Source organism: Eutrema salsugineum, unplaced genomic scaffold (assembly GCF_000478725.1).
Source record: "Eutrema salsugineum unplaced genomic scaffold, Eutsalg1_0 scaffold_10, whole genome shotgun sequence".
NCBI classification, from domain to species: domain Eukaryota; kingdom Viridiplantae; phylum Streptophyta; class Magnoliopsida; order Brassicales; family Brassicaceae; genus Eutrema; species Eutrema salsugineum.
In genome coordinates, this window is record NW_006256908.1 from 9989264 (window position 1) to 10010085 (window position 20822).

Genomic DNA, 20822 nt, shown 5'->3' on the forward strand with positions numbered 1-20822 from the left:
AAACATACAAAAGGGAAATCATAGGAAAGAAATTTCAGAAAAAGTTGATGTGGACAAGTTAGAGATTTCGAAGTTCTAGTCCATTGATATTTTTTGTAAGCCACTGAACCTTTACCCTAAAACAGATAGTGTACAGTCCGACCGAACTGCCAGCTCAATCACGATCCACTAATCTCGCCACGTGTCTCGCCGACATCATAAAAGAGTACTCGACGCCACGTGTACCCTGCTTAGAGGTTTCCGCCAGAGAAGCTTCTCTTCTTCATATTTTCTTTCAAGTGCAGATTTATTTCCGATATTCTTACACGTACGGCTCTCTGTTGTCATAATTAGTTACATTAGTTACTAATTTACTGCTTAAGTTGAGTAAGCTGTTAGTATGGCTAATGGAGAACCGTAAATGAAGGCAAGAACAGCTTTGCCTTTCCAATAAGAGAATCTTTTAATTGGATCTCATTATGGCACAAGTAAATCCGAGGAGAGAGTTACAAGAGATATCATGTTTGGGAATGTTCTTTTTCTCTAATTTTGACATTTTGTCAAACAAATTCGTTGCATTTATTATGTCTATCAGAATGTATTCATACCCTTACTATCTCGAAATTCAGTTGCCAATAGGGTTACAGTAGGAATTTACATTGAGAAACAGTCACTAGCAACTTGTCTATTGTCATAATCCCAATTTCAGTTTTTTTTTTTCCTATTGATGTAGAGTGCATATTCTCTTAGAGGAATCGTAATTTACAAAAAAAAAAGTTTTGGAACAAAAATTAAAGCTGTGTTGTCAACATATCAAGAATACCTTTATGCAGTACAAACCAATCTCTAAGAAAATCGACGAGTAATTAATGAACAATTTTATTCTGTTTTTGTTTTTGACAATATAATGGTCGTCGGTTCGTTTACTATCTAGGAGCAGTGATACATCATCATCTATTGTGGAACTTGACGATCCGCCAAACGCATCGCGTCAAATGTCGTCATATTGTATTTATCTTTGTGTCCAAGCCTACCTGGCCATGGATGGACCTGTCTATGTATAGGGTATTAGATGGGTCTTTCTTCCACATACGCCACGTGAACATTATTTTATTTTGATGGAGGTCGATCGTTAACCAAAAAGACTCACTTTTATGGTCAATTTGGTGGATATTTATTCAGTTATATGGTTTCACATTCTCCATTGTTTAAGATCATTAGTTCCTTCGTATAATATAGTTTTGGATATGAGTTCCACCTATGAGACTTTTGGAATTTGGTAACGCTAGCTCACTATAGTAGATTATAATCCTTAATCCAAACTATTAAATATCTCAATCACCTATATTTCTTATCTAAACAGTGGAAGTTTAACGTCAAAACAAAACTTCAAATAATTTTCAGTTTAGTAAGCAAAAAATGATAAATAAACACGGTAATTCATTTTCATCTCGCAAAATTTGATCCAGTCCAACTATCTGAATTCAATTAAAAAAAATGAAGTCGGTGTCTAATAGCTTCACAGGACTCGAAAAACTCATTATCAGTCAATACTATAATCATTGTCAATAAGAGAAAATTTTAAAATAGCTTTTATCGAGAGAAAAAATTTAAATACATATCAAATTTATCCAATCAGAAAATACTTCAAATTGCAAACTAGATAATCACTATCATACATGACAATTAATAAGAAAATAGATATATAACTGAAGAACATATTGTCGTTGTTGTTTAAGGACATAATCGAAACACATATTGGTCACATAACACAAGTCATTTGCAACCGATCAAATCATCGCAATTTGATTATTGTAAATTGATCAGTTGCAACGCAAGCATTTCGGCACAGTTCTCATTTTCTCTCCATTTTCTTGGGGAGAGGAGCAGCTCGAAAAGTTCTTTCAAAGTGTTGTTAGTTACTGGCCACCTTGAGCATCTCTAAATATGTAGAGAATTTTCATTCGAGAAAGAAAAAAAAAACAAAAAGAAAACTTTAAGGTAAACTTTAAAGAGAACTTAGTACGGGACTTTATAAAAGAAGAATTAAAAATAAAATACTTAATAGGAGATTGGTCGACCACTTTCGTACGTTCGCCCCATTTTGCTGTCATGTCCATTTGTAGCTAATGCTACTCGTCCGGTAATCTGATAATTTGCCTTTCAGATTGTAATAATTATTTTTCCATCATTTGATTTCCCCTGATTCATTTTGGGTTAAAAACTTAAAATATAAACTATATTTGGAGAAGATCATTTGAGCGACGAGTTTTATTTTTAAAATACTGAATTAAATCGATATCTAGGTTTTGCTCACACGTCAAAAAATCTTCAAAGTGAGCACTGCTTTAGTATTAGGTTTTCGTAAACCTCTCGCGGATAAAACGCCTACACCAAAATTCTACCTGTAATCTTTGGAAAAAAGAAAAGAAAAATAAGTTGTCTAGCAATCTATATGGCATGTTTGCATTCAGTAAACTTAAACCCTAGGAGGTAACGGCTTTTATTTTTGGATCGTGGGTAAAGTAACTTAATAGAAAAAAACAAAATATGCTTTAAGCATCAAATAAATCGTGAAAATAATAGTGCTCATTAAAGATTTAAATCGTACGAGTTGTATGTATATTAAATAGCGATCGACCATAGACCAAAAATAGAATACACAACAGGAAAGAGCGAGAGATATAAAGCCATAGATAAAAAGACAATCAGAGCCTCGCATATATATATGCATCCATTTTAGATTAATGGTCTTTTTCCTTTCAACAAAAGACGTTATTTATTAAATAAACAAGTTACAAATTAGCGGTTTGTATATCGGAATAAATTGAAAAATTATTTCTTTAGACAAAAAATAGAGAAGATCAGGGCAAAAGAGGGAAAAACCTGAAGCCACATCTTTCCATAAATATACCCACTCACCATCTATACACATCAGCCACATCCCTTCTCTCTATCTCTCTTTCTCTCGCTCTTCTCTCTTTCTCTCTCCGACTCTGTGGCTAATTAAGTATCTATACACATAAGAAAGAAACAATGACGACGGAGGAGTTGACGGAGGAAGACTCGTTCTCCGGCAGCAAGGACTATCAAGATCCACCGCGTGTGAAGATTTTCGAGGCGAGGGAGCTTGGGAAGTGGTCTTTCTACAGAGCAGTCATCGCTGAGTTCATAGCTACTCTCCTCTTTCTATACGTCACCGTTTTGACAGTCATCGGCTTCAAGAGCCAGACCGATATCAACTCCGGCGGCGGAGCTTGCGCTAGCGTCGGCCTCCTCGGCATTTCTTGGGCCTTTGGTGGCATGATCTTCATCCTCGTCTACTGCACTGCCGGCATCTCTGGTCTCTCTCTCTCTCTCTCACTTCTTCTTCTCTCTTTCCTTATAACCATCTTTTTGCATGATCTCTATGTTTTACATCCATTGTTTTTTTTTCTTAAGATTTTCTATTGTTCATTTCATTTTCTGAGTGATTTCATTATTTTAGCGTAGAACACAAGGACAAAAAAGGTTTATAAGTTTTCACAAATTCCATTCCATGTATTGATTTGCATAGCTAAATGCATATGCTTCATAATTCGAGGCTCCTAACAAAGAAAAAATATGTCAATATTTACTAATAGAACCAAATATAGTAGTCAAATGATTAATGATACACATGTGGTAAGGAAACTTAGCTTTCAACAAAATTTCTATTCCTCACCGGTTTTTAAAGATGTATGTTTTCTTCAATTTTCTAAGTTTAATACATGTTCCATTGATATATAAATTTTAGTTTAATTAATAACGTGAGGTTAGTTTTGATAGTGTTACATAAAATTTAAATAAACGAATGAAGGAAGTAGCTTACGTAGTCTATAATTTACTCGATAAAAAAAAAAGCTATCACACTTGGATCAGCTGGTTTTATAAAACTACTAACCATATATAATATATCTGTGTGTATTAGGTGGACACATTAACCCGGCCGTGACGTTTGGGCTATTTCTGGCTAGCAAGGTGTCATTGGTGAGAGCTATATCATACATGGTGGCTCAGTGTCTTGGAGCCACTTGCGGAGTTGGTTTGGTGAAAATCTTCCAGTCGACTTATTACAATCGCTATGGTGGTGGAGCCAATGTCCTCGCCGACGGATACAATGTTGGTGTCGGTGTTGGTGCTGAGATTATCGGCACTTTTGTCCTCGTTTACACCGTCTTCTCTGCTACCGATCCCAAACGGAATGCCCGTGACTCTCACATTCCTGTAAGCAATCCCAACTTTCTCTTTACATGCTATCTCCTTAGCTAGAGTGAAACACTCCAATATATTTGATTTGATATATTTTTCAATTGAGAAGAAACTGTGGTTTCATTTCAGTTGAACAAATTGAAATCATCAGCTTTGATGTTAACTACAAAAATTTAAAACATCTACTAACCTTAAACAAAAGGTAAACACAACTACACAAGTGGATATACAAATAAAGTATTTTTTTGGAAAATAAAAGATCAATGTTTTAATGATATAATAAAAATACCAACTAAATTGATAGTTTTCTTTCTTTTATTCTAATTTCAACAAAACGTAGTGTACTAGTGATGTTAACAGAAAACAAAATTGGAAAGAAAAAAAATCAGGATATAACTTTGATTTCGTTGTCGACAATTTTAGACCAAGGGACGCAACAGAATCTAGTGCCAGCTATATAGAGCACTATTAATACTGAAAAGGATGTCGTCTAGCCATTCTGGTCTAAACGAAAATAATACGGACCAAATAATAAGTGTAGCGTCTAATTTCTTCTATGAGAAAAACGACGAAAGGGGTGTCCAATTATTATTCATTCATTTCTTGTATCTTTCGTTGGTACCAAATGTCCTATCATGATATAACGACATATCATCTTTGTGATTCACGTCTCTTCATCTCATTCACATGTCTTTGTATCTAAATGGTCCACTGTTCGCAACGACCCATGTGTATATAGTTCATACATGCATGTTCCATGATATTTGAACGATCTTAACCTCTCCTTATTTCAAGTATGATTTCATTACATAAACCAAATCTTTCGGTTATGCAACATTGTCCACACTCACTCACTCTCTGTCTACTCTAGCTAGTAATATTTTGTAGCTATAATTCCTTTGAATTAATTCAAATATCTACATCATTGTTACTAACAAACAATTGATTTGTTTTTGTTTGAAATTAATGAACTGAAGGTACTAGCTCCATTGCCAATTGGATTTTCCGTGTTCATGGTTCATTTAGCCACAATCCCAATTACTGGCACCGGAATTAACCCGGCTAGGAGTTTTGGAGCTGCCGTTGTCTACAACAATCAAAAGGCTTGGGATGATCAAGTTCGTATTTTCACCATTCTAATTAATTATTACTCGTTCTTGAGCCTTGATTAATTAGGTTATTGATTAATGAGTTTGTTTCTTGTAATTACAGTGGATCTTCTGGGTCGGTCCATTTGTGGGAGCAGCCATTGCAGCTTTCTACCATCAGTTTGTGTTGAGAGCTGGTGCTATGAAGGCTTATGGGTCAGTCAGGAGCCAGCTTCACGAGCTTCACGCTTAATTAGAGTTTGATTTTTCATACTACCGATGAGGTGAAGAAATTCTTTGTAAGGAAAGGAGGAGAAAAGAGAACCAAATAATAATAAAAAGAAAAATTATTAAAGATGGTCGGTGAGTGACATTTTGTGTCTTATTTGTGGCTTTGAGGGGAAGTTTGAGTGTGACTTATGAACCAATTTGTAACATACAAGCCTGTCGAATGTATGTTTTTATTTAATGTATATGTTATTTATATTTTCTACTTATCAATGCTTCTACATATGTATTTGATGTATCATAATTATAAATTATCTCCTTATTTAAAGTTACTTTCTTCCTTTTAATATATAAGTACCGTTTTAACATTATTCTACATTACCTAAAATACAAATCAAAACTGTCATTAGTTAACTTTAGCTCTATTTGAATCAACGATAAAATCCAGTAAGATTAGCTTCATTTTGGTCAAAATTTCAAATAAAAACTATAAAATAACCAAAAAAAAATTTGATTCTAAAAATTAGACTAAAACGATATTTATTAGAAAACATAGAGGGTATGTTAGAACATGCGAGATGTACAGTGAAATGTGAAAATACCATGTTAAGTTTTTTTCTCTGACAAAAGTATACCATAGTTCGGCAAACAAATAAAGAACACATAAACTAGTTAACGGTCATTCAAAATGCATAGAATTCACATACTTGTCCAGCTAGCGATGCTAACTTTTAAGGGCACGTTAGTATAAAAAGGCTCACCTATTTTTCATTAGTTTACGGTAGATATTGTTAATCTATATTTTTGAATAGCCGAAAACCAATTCATGCCAATTGCCAAGTATAGTATCTGATTCACATACCCTGCAAGCTTCATTGCTTTTAATTAGTTTACGTATGGGCTAATTAGCTGATTGAGCCGCTGGGCTTTGTAACATTATTTAGAGCAAAACCAAAAAATTTCTTAAGCGGCCATGTCTCGTCTTAAAATTTTAAGACTATGTGCATTCGAGGATGATAACCCAATTTTAGTCCAAAAACTTAGGTCTAACTGATTTAAAAAAAAAGAAAAATGCTTATTTTGATGAATCTGTATGCTAAATAGCATACTTAAGAGCATGTACATTAGGGGATCAAGAGGGGTTCATAGCACAGTTTTTGAGACAAAGAGCTTAATTTTGAAGAAACAGTATCATCCCGACGAACTTGAAGAGACGATATCATTCCGAAATAAAGCAGATTGGTCAAAATTATAATTTTTGAATTAAATAAAAAAGAAAATCTAAAATTAAAAAAAAATATTATTATATTTTGGTGAATTCTTTTCTTAGGAGTTCACTGATGTACATGCTCTAACAACCAGTCTCTTAAATGATGTATCAGCAGAAGATTGGTTGTATTGTTGGGATGATAATTGAATTTTGAAAAAGTAATATTATTTTAATTTTAACAACCCAAATATTACTGTTTAGAAATCTAAAAATAATATTATTTTTAATTTTAACAACCCAAAAGCAGTTTTACTAACGGACATGCTCTAAAAGTATAGTTCAAAACTCAAATACACCGTATGTTTTATCTTTGTATCCAAAATGATATTTTGAATAACAAACACAGCCCAAAGTTATTCAAACAAAATTTACACACAGCCCAAGAAAGGTTGTTTATGCACAAAGAAAAATATCTAAAAGCAAAAGGGAAAAAAGAAGATTGAAGAATAGTAGTAGAAAAGCACCATCTCCTTCTTACTCTAGTAGAGAAGTGTAGAACCTCTCCATCGTCTCTCTCTCTCTTTCTCATTCTCCAAAACCCTAAATCTCTCACAAAAGAAATGGCAGCTGCCGCTCCTCCACCGCCACCAACAGCCGCACCAGAGCCAAACATGGTGCCAGAGAGCTCACCGATCGGCCACCCTGTTTTCTCCCGTATCCGCCTCGCCACACCCTCCGATGTCCCTTTCATCCACAAACTCATCCACCAGATGGCCGTCTTCGAGCGCCTCACGCATCTCTTCTCCGCCACAGAGTCCGGTCTCTCCTCCACTCTCTTCACCTCTCGTCCTTTCCAATCCTTCACCGTCTTCCTCCTCGAGATCTCTCGTTCCCCATTTCCCACCTCCTCCTCCTCTCCCGATTTCACTCCTTTCCTCAAAACCCACAACCTCGATCTCCCCATCGATGATCCTGAGAGCTACAACTTCACGCCGGATATGCTAAAAGACGTCGTTGTTGCCGGGTTCGTCTTGTTTTTTCCGAACTACTCGAGCTTTTTGTCTAAGCCTGGTTTCTACATCGAGGATATCTTCGTGAGGGAGCCTTATAGGAGGAAAGGCTTTGGGAGTATGTTGTTGACTGCTGTGGCGAAGCAAGCGGTGAAGATGGGTTATGGGAGAGTGGAATGGGTTGTGCTTGATTGGAATTCGAATGCTATCAAGTTTTATGAGCAGATGGGTGCTCAGATTTTGCAGGAGTGGAGAGTTTGTAGGCTTGCTGGTGATGCGCTTCAAGCTTTTGATAAGGTCAACATCTAAAAAGTTTTGATCTTTTTGCTGGTGAGAGAGTGTCTGTATCGCTTTCTTTTGATAAAGTTTTAAACTTTTTGTTGTTTTCTTTGATCTTCTTGTCATGTAAGTGTTGGAATTGATGATGATGATGATGCTGATGATTCTCTCTTCCACTTGATACTTAATGAGAAAAATAACCCTTTTTGTTGAATGAAACATCTGAAGCGTAAATGTGATTCCTAATCATGTTTGCTTTACCAAAAGTATCAGCTGTGTTTCGTCTCGTTTGAAGAGTTGAATAGATTTGTCACTAGCCGTGACGATGTAAACATTCACTGTAGATGGAAACTACTTTAGTAAGAACCTTGGTCCCTTATACATGCTCATTTAGACAGCTTTGGATAACCACTCCCGTGCTTGTAATGTTTTGCTACGATGGTCGAAACTCACTACTCTTTAAGATGGTTGCAACTATGTAGGACAAGCCTTGTTGCCTCAGTTACTCTTGAGGAGAAGAAACCAAGTTTTGTTGGTCTGTGTCTTGGATAAGATTAGAGCGAGAGCATTAACAAAAACGAGACTTGGACAATACATGAAACCGTTAACTCTGGTATTAACTCTGGTATTACTATTAGAAGACCAAAGTTAACACTTTCAACATTCATATTAACTCTGGTATTACAGTATTATAAGACCACAACAAGGTTTCTTTTTATTCTTTTCAGAATGGGAAATGTAAGATATCAATAGAAGGCTCAACGTTTCAAAACTCCCGCTCATCTGCTTGAGTAAAACGTGTTTAACACAAACATTCATCTATTTTTATTGGTAAAAGAAAACATTCATCTTATTGTCTGGAAATGACAGTATTCCAAGCATGTTGAACATCGAGAAAACAAAAGACCACACATTATTAAGTGGGTTGCAAAATTTGTAGAGGAAACCACTTACACTTCAACGTCTAGCTGTTTTAATAGCTTTAAAGTATCTCTCTTTGATTAAGATTAATTCACTTACGACTTCACTCATCGCCAACCGATTCGTTGGAGATTCTTCACAACACCTAAGTCCCACCTCCAAAACCACTTTCAAGCACTCACGGTTGCTGTGAAGAATTGATGGGTCGGCGATGTCCAATATTCTTTTTGGCAACCCCAACTTGGTGTAGTTGAGGAGTGTAAAGTTTCCACCAAATAACTCATTTGTTGGTCGCTTTCCAGTGAACATTTCCAAAAGAAGAATCCCAAAGCTATACACATCACCATGTATTGATGGTTGTCCTCCTATTCCATATTCTGCAGCATTGTTCACATAAAAAAAAAAAGACTGGAGCATGAAAAAAACATACTAATTTTACTCATTCTCAGTTATATGGATATGTGTGTTAAATTTACCCGGTGCGGCGTAGCCGACAGTTCCCCTGACGCCGGCCGAGCTGAGCTGGTTGAAGAAGGACTCTTGATCGAATTTGAGGAGGAGCCGAGACAGACCAAAGTCGCTTACACATGCAGTTAGATCATCGTCTAGAAGGACGTTGCTTGGCTTAAGATCGCAATGAGCTATAGGTTCATGACAATGAACATGAAGATATTCCAAACCAAAAGCCACGTCTATGGCAATGCTAAGCCTTTCACGAAATGTCAATGCTCTTGAAGGCCTACGAATCTGATTTTCTACTTCCTCCGGGTGCAGCCACTCATCTAGGCTTCCATTAGGCATGAACTTATAGATAAGAGCTCTGAATTCATCTCCTTTGAAATCAATACTGGAACATGCTGTCAATAGTTTCACAAGATTACGATGTCGTATGTCCTTCAACGATAAACATTCCGCCATAAAACTTTTCATTGCTCCACGTTTCTGGAGATTTAGAACCTTCACCGCAACAACTTTGTTCTCCACAGGGAACAATGCTTTAAACACAGTGCCAAAACTGCCTGATCCAATCAAATTGCTTGAAGAGAAGCCATTTGTAGCATTTTGGAGATCTCTATAACTTATCTTCTCATGGAAGGCACCTAAAGTGAAAGAGGAGGTCTGGCTCTTGTTTCTTTTCATGCGCCAGCGTAGAGATATCAAACCAATAATAAACAAAAACACAAGCAAAGCTATGCCTATGCTGACCCCGATCGATATCACAACTTTCTTTAAAAGAGAAAAATGTTTTGGATTTGGCGGTGCTTGCACAATGCATGGCTTTAGTTTTAGTTCCTTAATGCCTCCACATAGATTCTTGTTTCCAAATACTGAAACTATAGTCGCATTCTGAAATATTCCTTGCGTTTGGCAAACTTCCCTCGAAAATGTTGATGGATAGATTGAGATATTGCAATTTGGAAAAATTAGCAAGATATTCAGGTACACTTGCAGAGAGGTTATTGTTTGAAAAATCAACTCTTATGACGCCCATCAATCTTCTTATATCTGGAATAGCCCCATCAAAATAGTTTCCTTGAAGAGAAAGTTCTTCCAACGACAAACAATTTCCCAAAGATTGTGGAAGTTGGCCAGATAATTGATTGTACGCAAAAGATAGTGTAACAAGATTTCCTAAACTCCCTAAATCTTTTGGTAAAGAGCCTGACAAGGAATTACGAGACATGCTTAAGAAAAAAAAGGGCTGGAATTTTCGTAACTTGCTCCGGTATAGTCCCATTAAACTTATTAGATCCAATATGCAAATATACCAAATCTCTACAGTTACCAAGACTCGGTGGAACGTTTCCTTGAAAGCTATTGTTGTACAAATATAGTTGTCCCAACCGGGTCAGGTTTCCAATAGAATAAGGTATCTCTCCTGACATTTTGTTTGAAAACACACTCAATACCTCCAATCCTTTGAGTTTACCAATAAATGTTGGGATTGGTCCTGTCAACAGATTTTGGTCTAACCGAAGTTTTTGTAGGCTTATGAGATTCCCCATGTCATTAGGGATCCTTCCGGAGATGAGGTTTGCTGCGAGGCTTAGATGCAAGAGATTCATGGATAGATTGGCAATAGAGGTGGGTAAGTCACCACTGAGTCTATTCTCACCAATATCAAAATACTCTAGTTGGGTGCAATTAGTCATAACGCCAAGAAACTCAAGGTCTTTAGAAGAAGAGTTACTTCCCAAAGAATTACCCTGAAGTGCAAGAAACTGAAAATTCCGTATTTTCCCAAAGCTCAAAGGAACACTTCCTGTCATACTGTTATACTCTATTGTCAACTCTTGAAGAGTTGAGATATTGGAAAAAGATGCTGGAATGGCTCCCGTGAAATAATTGCGTCCCATATATATCCCTCGAAGGTTTGGTAGGAAACTACCAAGATCAGGTCTTAAGCTACCCGAAAACCCATCACCGAACATGGATACATACTCAAGTGAGGACATATTGTAAATAGCGGACGGAAAACAACCAGACAAGTTGTTTTTAGATAGTGAAAGAGTCTCCAGTTGAGTCCGTTTAGCCATATCATCCGGAATACCACCTTGTATGTTGTTATTTCCAAAGCCGAGGTTTCTTAGGGACGTTAAGTTTCCTAGAGATGCAGGGAGGTTTCCTTGAAGGTTGTTTTCACCAAGTTCTAGAACAACAAGCTTTTTCAATGACCCTATTTCTAAAGGAGCATCTTTTCCAAGATGGTTGGAAGCTAAATCAAGAGTTAACAATCTAGAGCAGTTGAACAGATTGAGTGGAATTCCCCCTCCGAGAGAATTAAAGCTCATGTTCAAGTGTTCAAGTCTAAACAAGTTTCCCACCTCTTTTGGGATCGTTCCACCAAAAGAATTATCCATGAGATTAAGTGATATGAGAAACGAGAGATTACCAATAGATGGCGATATCACCCCGTCTAGTTTTAATCCTCCAAGATCCAAACTAGTAACTCTCTTGTGTTTGCGGCCACATGTAACACCAACCCAATTGCAGAGAGGGATTGAGTTATTCCATGAGGACAAGACAACTCTTTTGCCTTCTGAAACTTTTGATTTGAACTCAAGCAGCGCTCCCTTGTCTGCTTCGTAGGTAAACCCATATGCTTTATGTAACATGAACAAAATATTGAAAACAAGTAAAAGAAATAGCCTCATGCTTCTAATAATATTTGCTGGTGCTTCTCTACATTGCTCGCAGGAAGATCAATATATAAGGGACGAAGCAAATTAAAGCAGGTGTCATTATCTTGTGATGTAAATAAATACAACTTAAAAGAAATTGGCTCACAAGCAAAGACTTTTTCAAAATCATGTGGACAGAGAACCTTCTTGCCATCTAAGTCAAATAGTCAATTGTCAACTAAAAGCCTCTTTAAGCAGTGATTACGACTTTTATATCGTCTAATATAGAACATGAATTTCTATTGTGATAACTCAGGAAATTTTCACACTGACATTCATACTACTGTATAAAACAAAAAGAAAATCAGATAATTTTGCCAGTGAAGATTCCTAGCTAGGGGAAAAATCACTTTGACCTAGAGTATCTTCTCATTTTGAAATACACTAGTATCGTGTTTTAATGCTGAAAATTATTTTATTTGCAATAACAAAGAATAATTTCAAAGAAATCTCTTGTAATTTCAAAATTTTATTTTTTTGTTTTCGCAACAATATCGAGTTTATTCACAATTCAAGTCCATGGACATGTAAGTTCTCCAACGACTACGTGGGGAGCTCATATGCAGTAGCGTCATGCAACCACAACACCAAAAATCTTGTCTGTCTCGACAAATTGTTCTGAAATATCATCACTACAAGAAAACAATCGTTTTCCAACGGTCCATTACGACAGTTATTAAATCGTCGCAAATTTACAATGATTTTACGACGATCTTACGTCTAATTTAAAAACCGTCGTATAAAAAAATCGTCGTAAACTCGACGTACAATTTACGACGAATTACGACGATTATACATCGATAACGAGAGATTTGCTAGTAAATGTAAAATCGTCGTAAATTCGTCGCAAAATTACGACGAATATACGACGACTACATTTCGATGTACATATTACGACGATTGTACGTCGAAAAAGGAGTTAGGTGAAAAACATTTAAAACATGTTTACCTAACAATTGTAGATGAAAAAATTTATCGCAAAATCGTCGTAAACTCGTCGTAATATTATTGTTGAATGTAAAACCGTCGTAAAAATTCGTCGTAAAAGCGTTGTAAAGCCCAAAATTTTCCTATAAATAGATGTTCATTCCTTCATTCAATCACAACACATCATCATTCAAACATAAGAGCATCTTCATCTTGGAGACCCATTGTAGGTCTCTTAAATTTTAGTATAGTGTTGTAAATCCTTATATATTGGGTTGTCCATTGCTGAAAACCCGAATTAAGAGTTATATTACTTTGAATCAAAGAAGTAATAATATTATAAGGTTAATTTACTTCATTCACGTGGCTAGACGTGACACAAGAGACCACCTTCTTTATTGTCTAATCAATAAAAAGAGATAGTATTTTGAGTTTATTTTCAAGATGTCTATATACGAGGTAAGAAGTTGGATGTATATGCGTAAAGATTCAGATGGGCGTTGACAGAAGAGTTCAAAAACGGGTTAGAAATATTTATGTATCAAGCTACAAATATGGAGAGAACGAAAGATAGTGGGAAAATGTTTTGTCCTTGTTTGAAATGCAAGAATACGAGGTATACACTAACCAAAACCGTGTGGACGCATTTATTAAATAGAGGGTTTATGCCGCAATATTTTGTTTGGTATCTACATGGAGAAGGATATGGCAGTAATACTCATGGGAATGCTGGTAGTAGTAGTAATTATCAAAGTCATGTTGATATTGATGAATCGAATTATGGTCATCAGCCTAATCAGTATCAATATGACCAAAGTGTAGATCATGATAGGATGCACGAAATGGTGACTGATGCATTTCATGAAACGCATACGGGTAATGCTGTTGAGGAACCTAATGTAGATGCCAAACGATTTTATGATTTGTTAGACAATGCTAATCAGCCAATCTACGAAGGATGTAGAGAAGGCTTGTCAAAATTATCGTTGGCAGCTAGGATGATGTCAATTAAAACAGATCATAACCTGGCTGAGGTTTGCATGGATGATTGGGCTGATCTTCTGAAGGAGTATCTACCGGAGGATAACTTGGCAGCGGGAACATACTACGAAATTCAGAAGTTGATTTTTAGTCTTGGTCTACCTTCTGAGATGATAGATGTATGTGTTGACAATTGTATGATTTTTTGGAAAGACGATGATCAGCTGGAGGAATGTCGATTTTGCCATAAACCAAGATACAGGCCTCAAACTGGTGGCGTAAAAGGATACCGTACCAACGTATGTGGTATCTCCCTATAACTGATACGTTAAAACGGCTTTATCAATCTGAAAGGACAGCTGCATCAATGAGATGGCATGCGGAACATACACAAGTAAATGGAGAAGTTGTTCATCCATCAGATGCAAAGGCATGGAAACACTTCAATATGGTATACTCAGATTTTGCTAAGTTCAAACGGAATGTCTATCTTGGTCTGTGCACGATGGTTTTAATCCATTTGGTATGTCTGGTAGACAATATTCATTATGGCCAGTAATCCTAACTCCTTATAACCTTCCTCCAGATTTGTGCATGCAAAGGAAATTTCTTTTCCTAAGTATTTTGGTTCCAGGTCCAAATCATCCGAAGCGAGCTCTCGATGTATTTCTTCAGCCACTCTTACATGAGTTGAATCAGTTATGGTATACTGGCGTTCGTACATATGACTGTTCTACGAGGAAAAATTTTACTATGCGGGCTGTGCTTATGTGGACAATAAGCGATTTCCTCGCTTACGGTATGCTATCAGGATGAACTACACATGGGAGGCTATCTTGTCCTTATTGTCTTCATCGAACTGATGCGTTTCAGCTAAAACATGGTAGAAAAACTTGTTGGTTTGATTGTCACCGGAGGTTTTTACCGGATAACCATCCATATCGGAGGAACAAGAGGTTATTTTTGAAGAACAAAAGTGTACGTGTCCCTCCACCCGTTAATTTAACAGGAGCTGATATATAGGCGCAAATAGATCATTGGAGGGCAGAAGAAACAGTAACTCGTGGGGGAAACTGGCACACTCCTGCAAATATGCCTGAAGGTTATGGAGTTCATCATAATTGGCACAAGAAAAGTATCTTCTGGCAACTACCTAATTGGAAAGATCATCTGCTCAGACACAATCTTGATGTCATGCACATTGAAAAAAACTTTTTTGATAACATCATGCATACAGTTATGAACGTAGCGGGAAGAACAAAAGACAATGGTAAATCAAGATTGGACTTGCCTGATTTATGCAACAGAAGTGAGTTGCATCTACTGAGAAACGGGAAAGCACCAGTTCCTGTATTTCGGTTGAGTGCAGATCAAAAGTCAGCATTGTTCAGATGGGTTTCTTCTGACGTTAAATTTCCTGATGGGTATGTCTCTAATCTTTCCAAATCTGTTGAGAAGGGGGTAAAGTTTGCTGGGATGAAAAGCCATGACTGCCATGTCTTTATGCAACGATTATTTCCATTTGCATTTGCTGAACTCTTGCCCAAAAACGTCCATGAAGCTATTAGAGGCATTGGTGCTTTTTTCGGGATCTTAGTACACGAACATTATCAGTTGATGTAATATCACAACTTGCATTGAATATTCCAATCTTGTTGTGCAATTTGGAAAAGATCTTCCCACCATCATTTTTTGATGTTATGGAACATCTTCCTGTTCATCTCCCATACGAAGCAGAGCTCGGTGGACCCATTCAGTACAGGTGGATGTATCCGTTCGAGCGTTTCATGAAGCATCTTAAAGGTAAAGCCAAAAACCTAGCTAAAGTGGAAGGCTCAATTGTGGCGGGAAGCTTAACGCAAGAGACTTGACACTTCACTTCATACTATTTTGCACCGAAAGTACGAACACGCAAAAGAGCTACTCGTCGATATGATGATGGAGGAGTTGGCCATACTTATGCCGTTGAAGGTGTACCTGACATATTCTCGCCGATCGGACGTCTTAGTGGAAAACTAAAAGATGTTTGGTGGTCCAATGAAAAAGATTATCACAGTGCACATACGTATATCCTGTTAAATTGTGAAGAGTTGTCATCGTATGAAAGATACCTTTTTAATTAATAATATCTTTATATGAGTTGTCAGTATTAATAACTATTTGTTGTTTTTCTCAGCACATTTGTTGATGAGGTTAAAGAATGCATATCTGGGGTTTCTGAAACTGAAATCAATGATCGTAAAGATCAACACTATGCCCAGTGGTTAAAAGGGCAAGTACGTATAAAATTTTAATTAAAAGAGTACTACTTTAATTTGCTATATATCGAAATCAAGAAATCATAGCGGAATTTTTTTCTTATTAGGTGGACCCGAATGATCCGGATGAATTTCCAACATGGTTCCATGAGTTACTACTAGGTCCGATGGCAAAAATAACTACAGCCTCAATGTATTTCACTCGGGGCTATGTTTTTCACACATACCGTCACGGTGCAAAGCGGGCGACAACAAACTATGGAGTTTGTGTGAGGGGTGAAATCGATTTTTATGGAGTTGTGCAAGAAATAATTGAAGTAGAGTATCCTGGATTGTTAAGGCTGAAAACTGTTCTCTTCAAATGTGATTGGTTTGATCCAACTGTTGGACGAGGGGTACGTCTAAACAAGTTTGGAGTTGTTGACGTGAACAAATCACGACAGTACAACAGGTTTGCGCCATTTATATTAGCTTCTCAAGCAGAACAGGTAACGTTTTTGTCATACCCTCGAGTTCGATCAACAGGAATTTCATGATTAGCTGTAGTTAAAGTGGCTCCGAGGGGCAAGATTGTAGGGGTTGAGGATGTTCCACTTCAACAGGACACTTGCGTAGATCTGTCTGAACTAGATGTTGATGAGGAGATTTTCTTAATAGACCATCGGAACAGGCAACCTGAAGATCTTCCCGATGATACAGAAGAAGAAGGTGATGATGAGTTTGCTGAAACCGATGATGACGATTTGGCGGAAGAAGACGGTGATGGTGATGAAGTAATAGAGGAAGATGAATCTGACTGAGTTTCATGCATTGTATTTAGTGAATGTTTGTTATTATGTAATTTGTAACTTTGTTTGTTTGAATTTTTTAAAAACCATAAAATTCGATTTTACGATGGTTTTTCTAAACCCTAAACCCTAAGTCTAGGTTTTTAGCCCTGAATGAATAGGGTTTCAACATTACGATGTCTTTACGACGAACCATCGTAAAATCGTCGTAAAGTTACGATGGTTTACGACGAAATACACTATTTCGTCGTAAAAGCGTCGTAATGTTGAAATCCAAGAATTTGAATCTTTTATATCTTATTGGTTGTAAGGTATTTCACAATTGTTTTTGATTGGTTATCTTATTTTATATGAAATGCTATCAATCTGATCAAAATCAAAAATTTGAAAAAAACCATACATATTTACAAGTTCATGCATGTTTTCGAAAATGTTAAGTGAAAGGTTATATATTAGATTACGGAATTTCATTTTTTACTATCTCATGTCATAAATCCATCATACATGCAAAGTTGTAAACCTTTTATTATATATTAAGATACAATAACCTTTGCATTGTTATTTATGCAATACCCCATTTATAAGATTTAGGGTTTACTCACTTTTTTAAAAAACATTATAAAACCGTCGTAATATAATCATAAATTTACGACGGTTTTACGACGATTATACCCAAAATCGTCGTAAAACCGTCGTACCGTTTGCACCGGATAGACTCTTGATCCGAGGTACGAGGTTATAAATGTTTAGACGTTACGACGATTTTACGACGGTTTTGGGTTTAATCGTCGTAAAACCGTCGTAAAGTTACGACGATTTTACGACGATCACATCACGACACGTGTCGTGTCATGCAGTGGACCGACTGTTATACAACCAAATCGTCGTAAAACCGTCGTAAAGTTATGACGATTTTACGACGATCACAAAATCTATATAAGGGACGCGAGTTTTTCCCTTTCGTCGCTCATTCCTCTCTTCCGCCTCTCTCTCTATAAATCTCTCTCTCTCTAAAAAACTAAATCTCTCCCTCACTCACTACTTTCCCGACCAATTAATTGTAAGTTTTAAAAAAAAAATAATTTCATTACATATTATTTTAGATTTAGGTTCGGAATTTAGATTTAGGTTCGGAATTTAAATTTAAGTTTCGGAATTTAGATAGGCACTGATTTTGTAAATTTTAATAAATATTTGAAAAATTAGTAACTAATTTTTTAAAATTTTGTAGATTCTGTCTCGATGGCTCCTCGGGCTAAGAGATTTCACTACCGACAGCTCGTCGACTCTGACGGTACGGCCCCGTCTACCTCGGCGACCGGATCAGCCATCCTGGAGTCCTCGGGAACACAACGGACGGTTTCCCAACCGGTCGTTGTTCCGCAGCCGGCACCGCCTCCACCACCACCAGCCGAACCAGCGGCTCCCGCACAGGCCGAGCCTGAGGCTGATCCGATCCCGCCTGTACCGTATGCCCAGTTTACGGTACAGGATCTTCTGGCGCAACCCGGTCGTGGGACCATGAACAAACTGGACCCGGATCGAGCCCCCGGCATCTTTTGGTACGTTATTTTTTGCCTATAATATTTTTAAATTAATTAATATTTATTCTTATATATTTGATATTAATTAACTATTGCTCTTTCCATTTGACTAGGTTTACGACCGACAATGCAGTCGGTCGTAACGTTGCGGATATCATCAAGGGGTTTTTCGTACAACCCCATACCAGCTGGAAGAAGCTGGATCAGGCCACACTTGACACTTGGTTTAAGTGTTTTGCGGTAAGTAATTTACCATTTCCTTTAATTTTAATTTTAAATTTTAACTTTTTACAATAATTACTAACTTCTTTTTTTTCCTAGCAAAACTGGCATTGGGAAACATCCGCACACGGACGTGTGGAGACGGCCTTCAAGGAGAATGTCAAATTCCGCCTCAACAACACCGTTTCCGACTAGAAACGGAAGTGGGAGGTCGACGGCGACAAGGCCAAGCCGGCGCCTATGTCCAATACCGTCTGGCGGGGCCTTGTCCAGTACTGGTTGGATCCGCACAACCAGACTACGGCCGCCAAGTGTTCCAGATCTAGGTAAGTCGTAGTTAATTTCAATAATATTTACATTATTTTTTTCTTATAATAGATTCTAATCAAAATATTTTTCAGGAATGCTACTGACGATGCGGGAAATCGGAAGAACGTCCCGCACACTTCCGGCCAGATTTCTTTTGCCGGAAAACGGCTTATGATGGTAAGTAAATTAAAATCATTAATTTTTTTGTTTTCAAATAATTAACTCTTATTTCTTGATACTAATTAATTTTTTTCATTTTGATTTTGTAGGTCGAAGATAACGGAGGAGAACTTCCTCCCATAACGAAGGTTTTCGCCGAGACGCATAAAAAGCGTAACGGCGAATTCACAGATCCTCGAGCGGAGGAGATCTACAACGCCGCTTGTGCGGCGATCGAGGAGCGACAGACGCAGGTGACTCAGCAGGCGTGTCAAATGTCTCCCGAAGGTAGCTCGGTCCAATCGACCCCGGCGCTGACGGTGGCGGAGATGGACCAGATCTTCGAAGAGGTAATTTTAATTACTATTTTTAATTAATGTAACTTTAGTTTTAAATTATATTTCTAACCATAATGTTTTTAAATATGTGTAGGTTGCCCCAAAGAAAAAGGGGCGGATATTAGGGATGGGGTCCATCCGTGATACCCCGAGAGCTACGGCGACTAGTCACGTCCGGGTCCCGGATCCGGTTATCCGCCAGGAGATCGATCAGATGCGGACCCGGTACGAGACGAGGATTGACCAGCTCTACGGTCTATTCAAGATCATGGGAGCCGACAACCCGGTACTCATGGCGCAGTTGGACAAGCTGCGGGCTGATGGGGTTGTCGGATCGTCTGTCGCCGGGTCATCCACTAGGACGCAACCGCCGGTGCAGACGGACGAGGAGATGTTCCGATCTCTCGGGGTTGAGCCTCCTAGAGCCGGAGATCAGGCGCCGGCGGAAGCATCAAACCGAAGACTCGGCAAGGAACACGTCCAGGACGATGGGGAGGAGGCCGGTGACGGAATCGACGGGATCGATTTAGATTTAGATTTAGATCTGTAGGGTTTTTTGTAAATTACAATTAATTTTAATTTCAAATTTTCATAAATTTTAAATTGTAAATTATTTTTTTTATTTAAATTTTAATTCGAATTATTTTTTTTTAATTTTCAATTATATTAAACGTCGTATAATCGTCGTAATAGATTTATTCAAACCGTCGTACATTCGTCGTAAATATTACGACGAATTTACGACTACAATGTACAACGACAAATACGACGATTATATGTCCGAGAGTTACGACGATTTTACGATGAAATGAAGAAATACTTTACGATTGATTTACGACGATTCATGCGTCGTACATTTTACGACGATCTTACGTCGACCATTAACGACCACTTAACGACGGTCTAGGCGAAGACCAAGTCGACGCAATTCGATGTAAACTCGTCGTAAACTGTACGGCGCATTTACGACGATTTTGTTTCCCTCGACGTTACGACGAAACAAAACCGTCGTATATTATACGACGATTTTACGACGAATTGTCTATTACAAAGATGACTTTACGAGGATTTCGAAATCGTCGGTGTCATTACGACGAATTAACGACCATTTCAGCTGTTGTAAAATGATGTTTTTCTTGTAGTGCATGGAATTAATTTCTAAGTGACAA

At 37.5% G+C, this 20822-nt stretch overlaps 2 protein-coding genes and 1 pseudogene across 2 annotated transcripts; 2 read left to right on the forward strand and 1 right to left on the reverse strand.

Annotated features, from left to right (window-relative positions):
- Positions 1-2896: 2896 nt before the first annotated feature.
- On the forward strand, positions 2897-5856 carry LOC18027242 (probable aquaporin PIP2-6). Its single transcript, XM_006411061.2, has 4 exons — positions 2897-3322; positions 3929-4224; positions 5187-5327; positions 5422-5856. Exons 1-4 carry the CDS (start codon positions 3016-3018, stop codon positions 5548-5550), a joined length of 873 nt encoding a protein of 290 aa, XP_006411124.1. The 5' UTR covers positions 2897-3015; the 3' UTR covers positions 5551-5856.
- Positions 5857-7243: 1387 nt separating this feature from the next.
- On the forward strand, positions 7244-8207 carry LOC18027244 (probable acetyltransferase NATA1-like). The gene has a single exon (XM_006411062.2). It carries the CDS (start codon positions 7356-7358, stop codon positions 8052-8054), a length of 699 nt encoding a protein of 232 aa, XP_006411125.1. The 5' UTR covers positions 7244-7355; the 3' UTR covers positions 8055-8207.
- Positions 8208-8981: 774 nt separating this feature from the next.
- On the reverse strand, positions 8982-12100 carry LOC18027245 (annotated as a pseudogene).
- Between the last annotated feature and the right edge of the window lie 8722 nt (positions 12101-20822).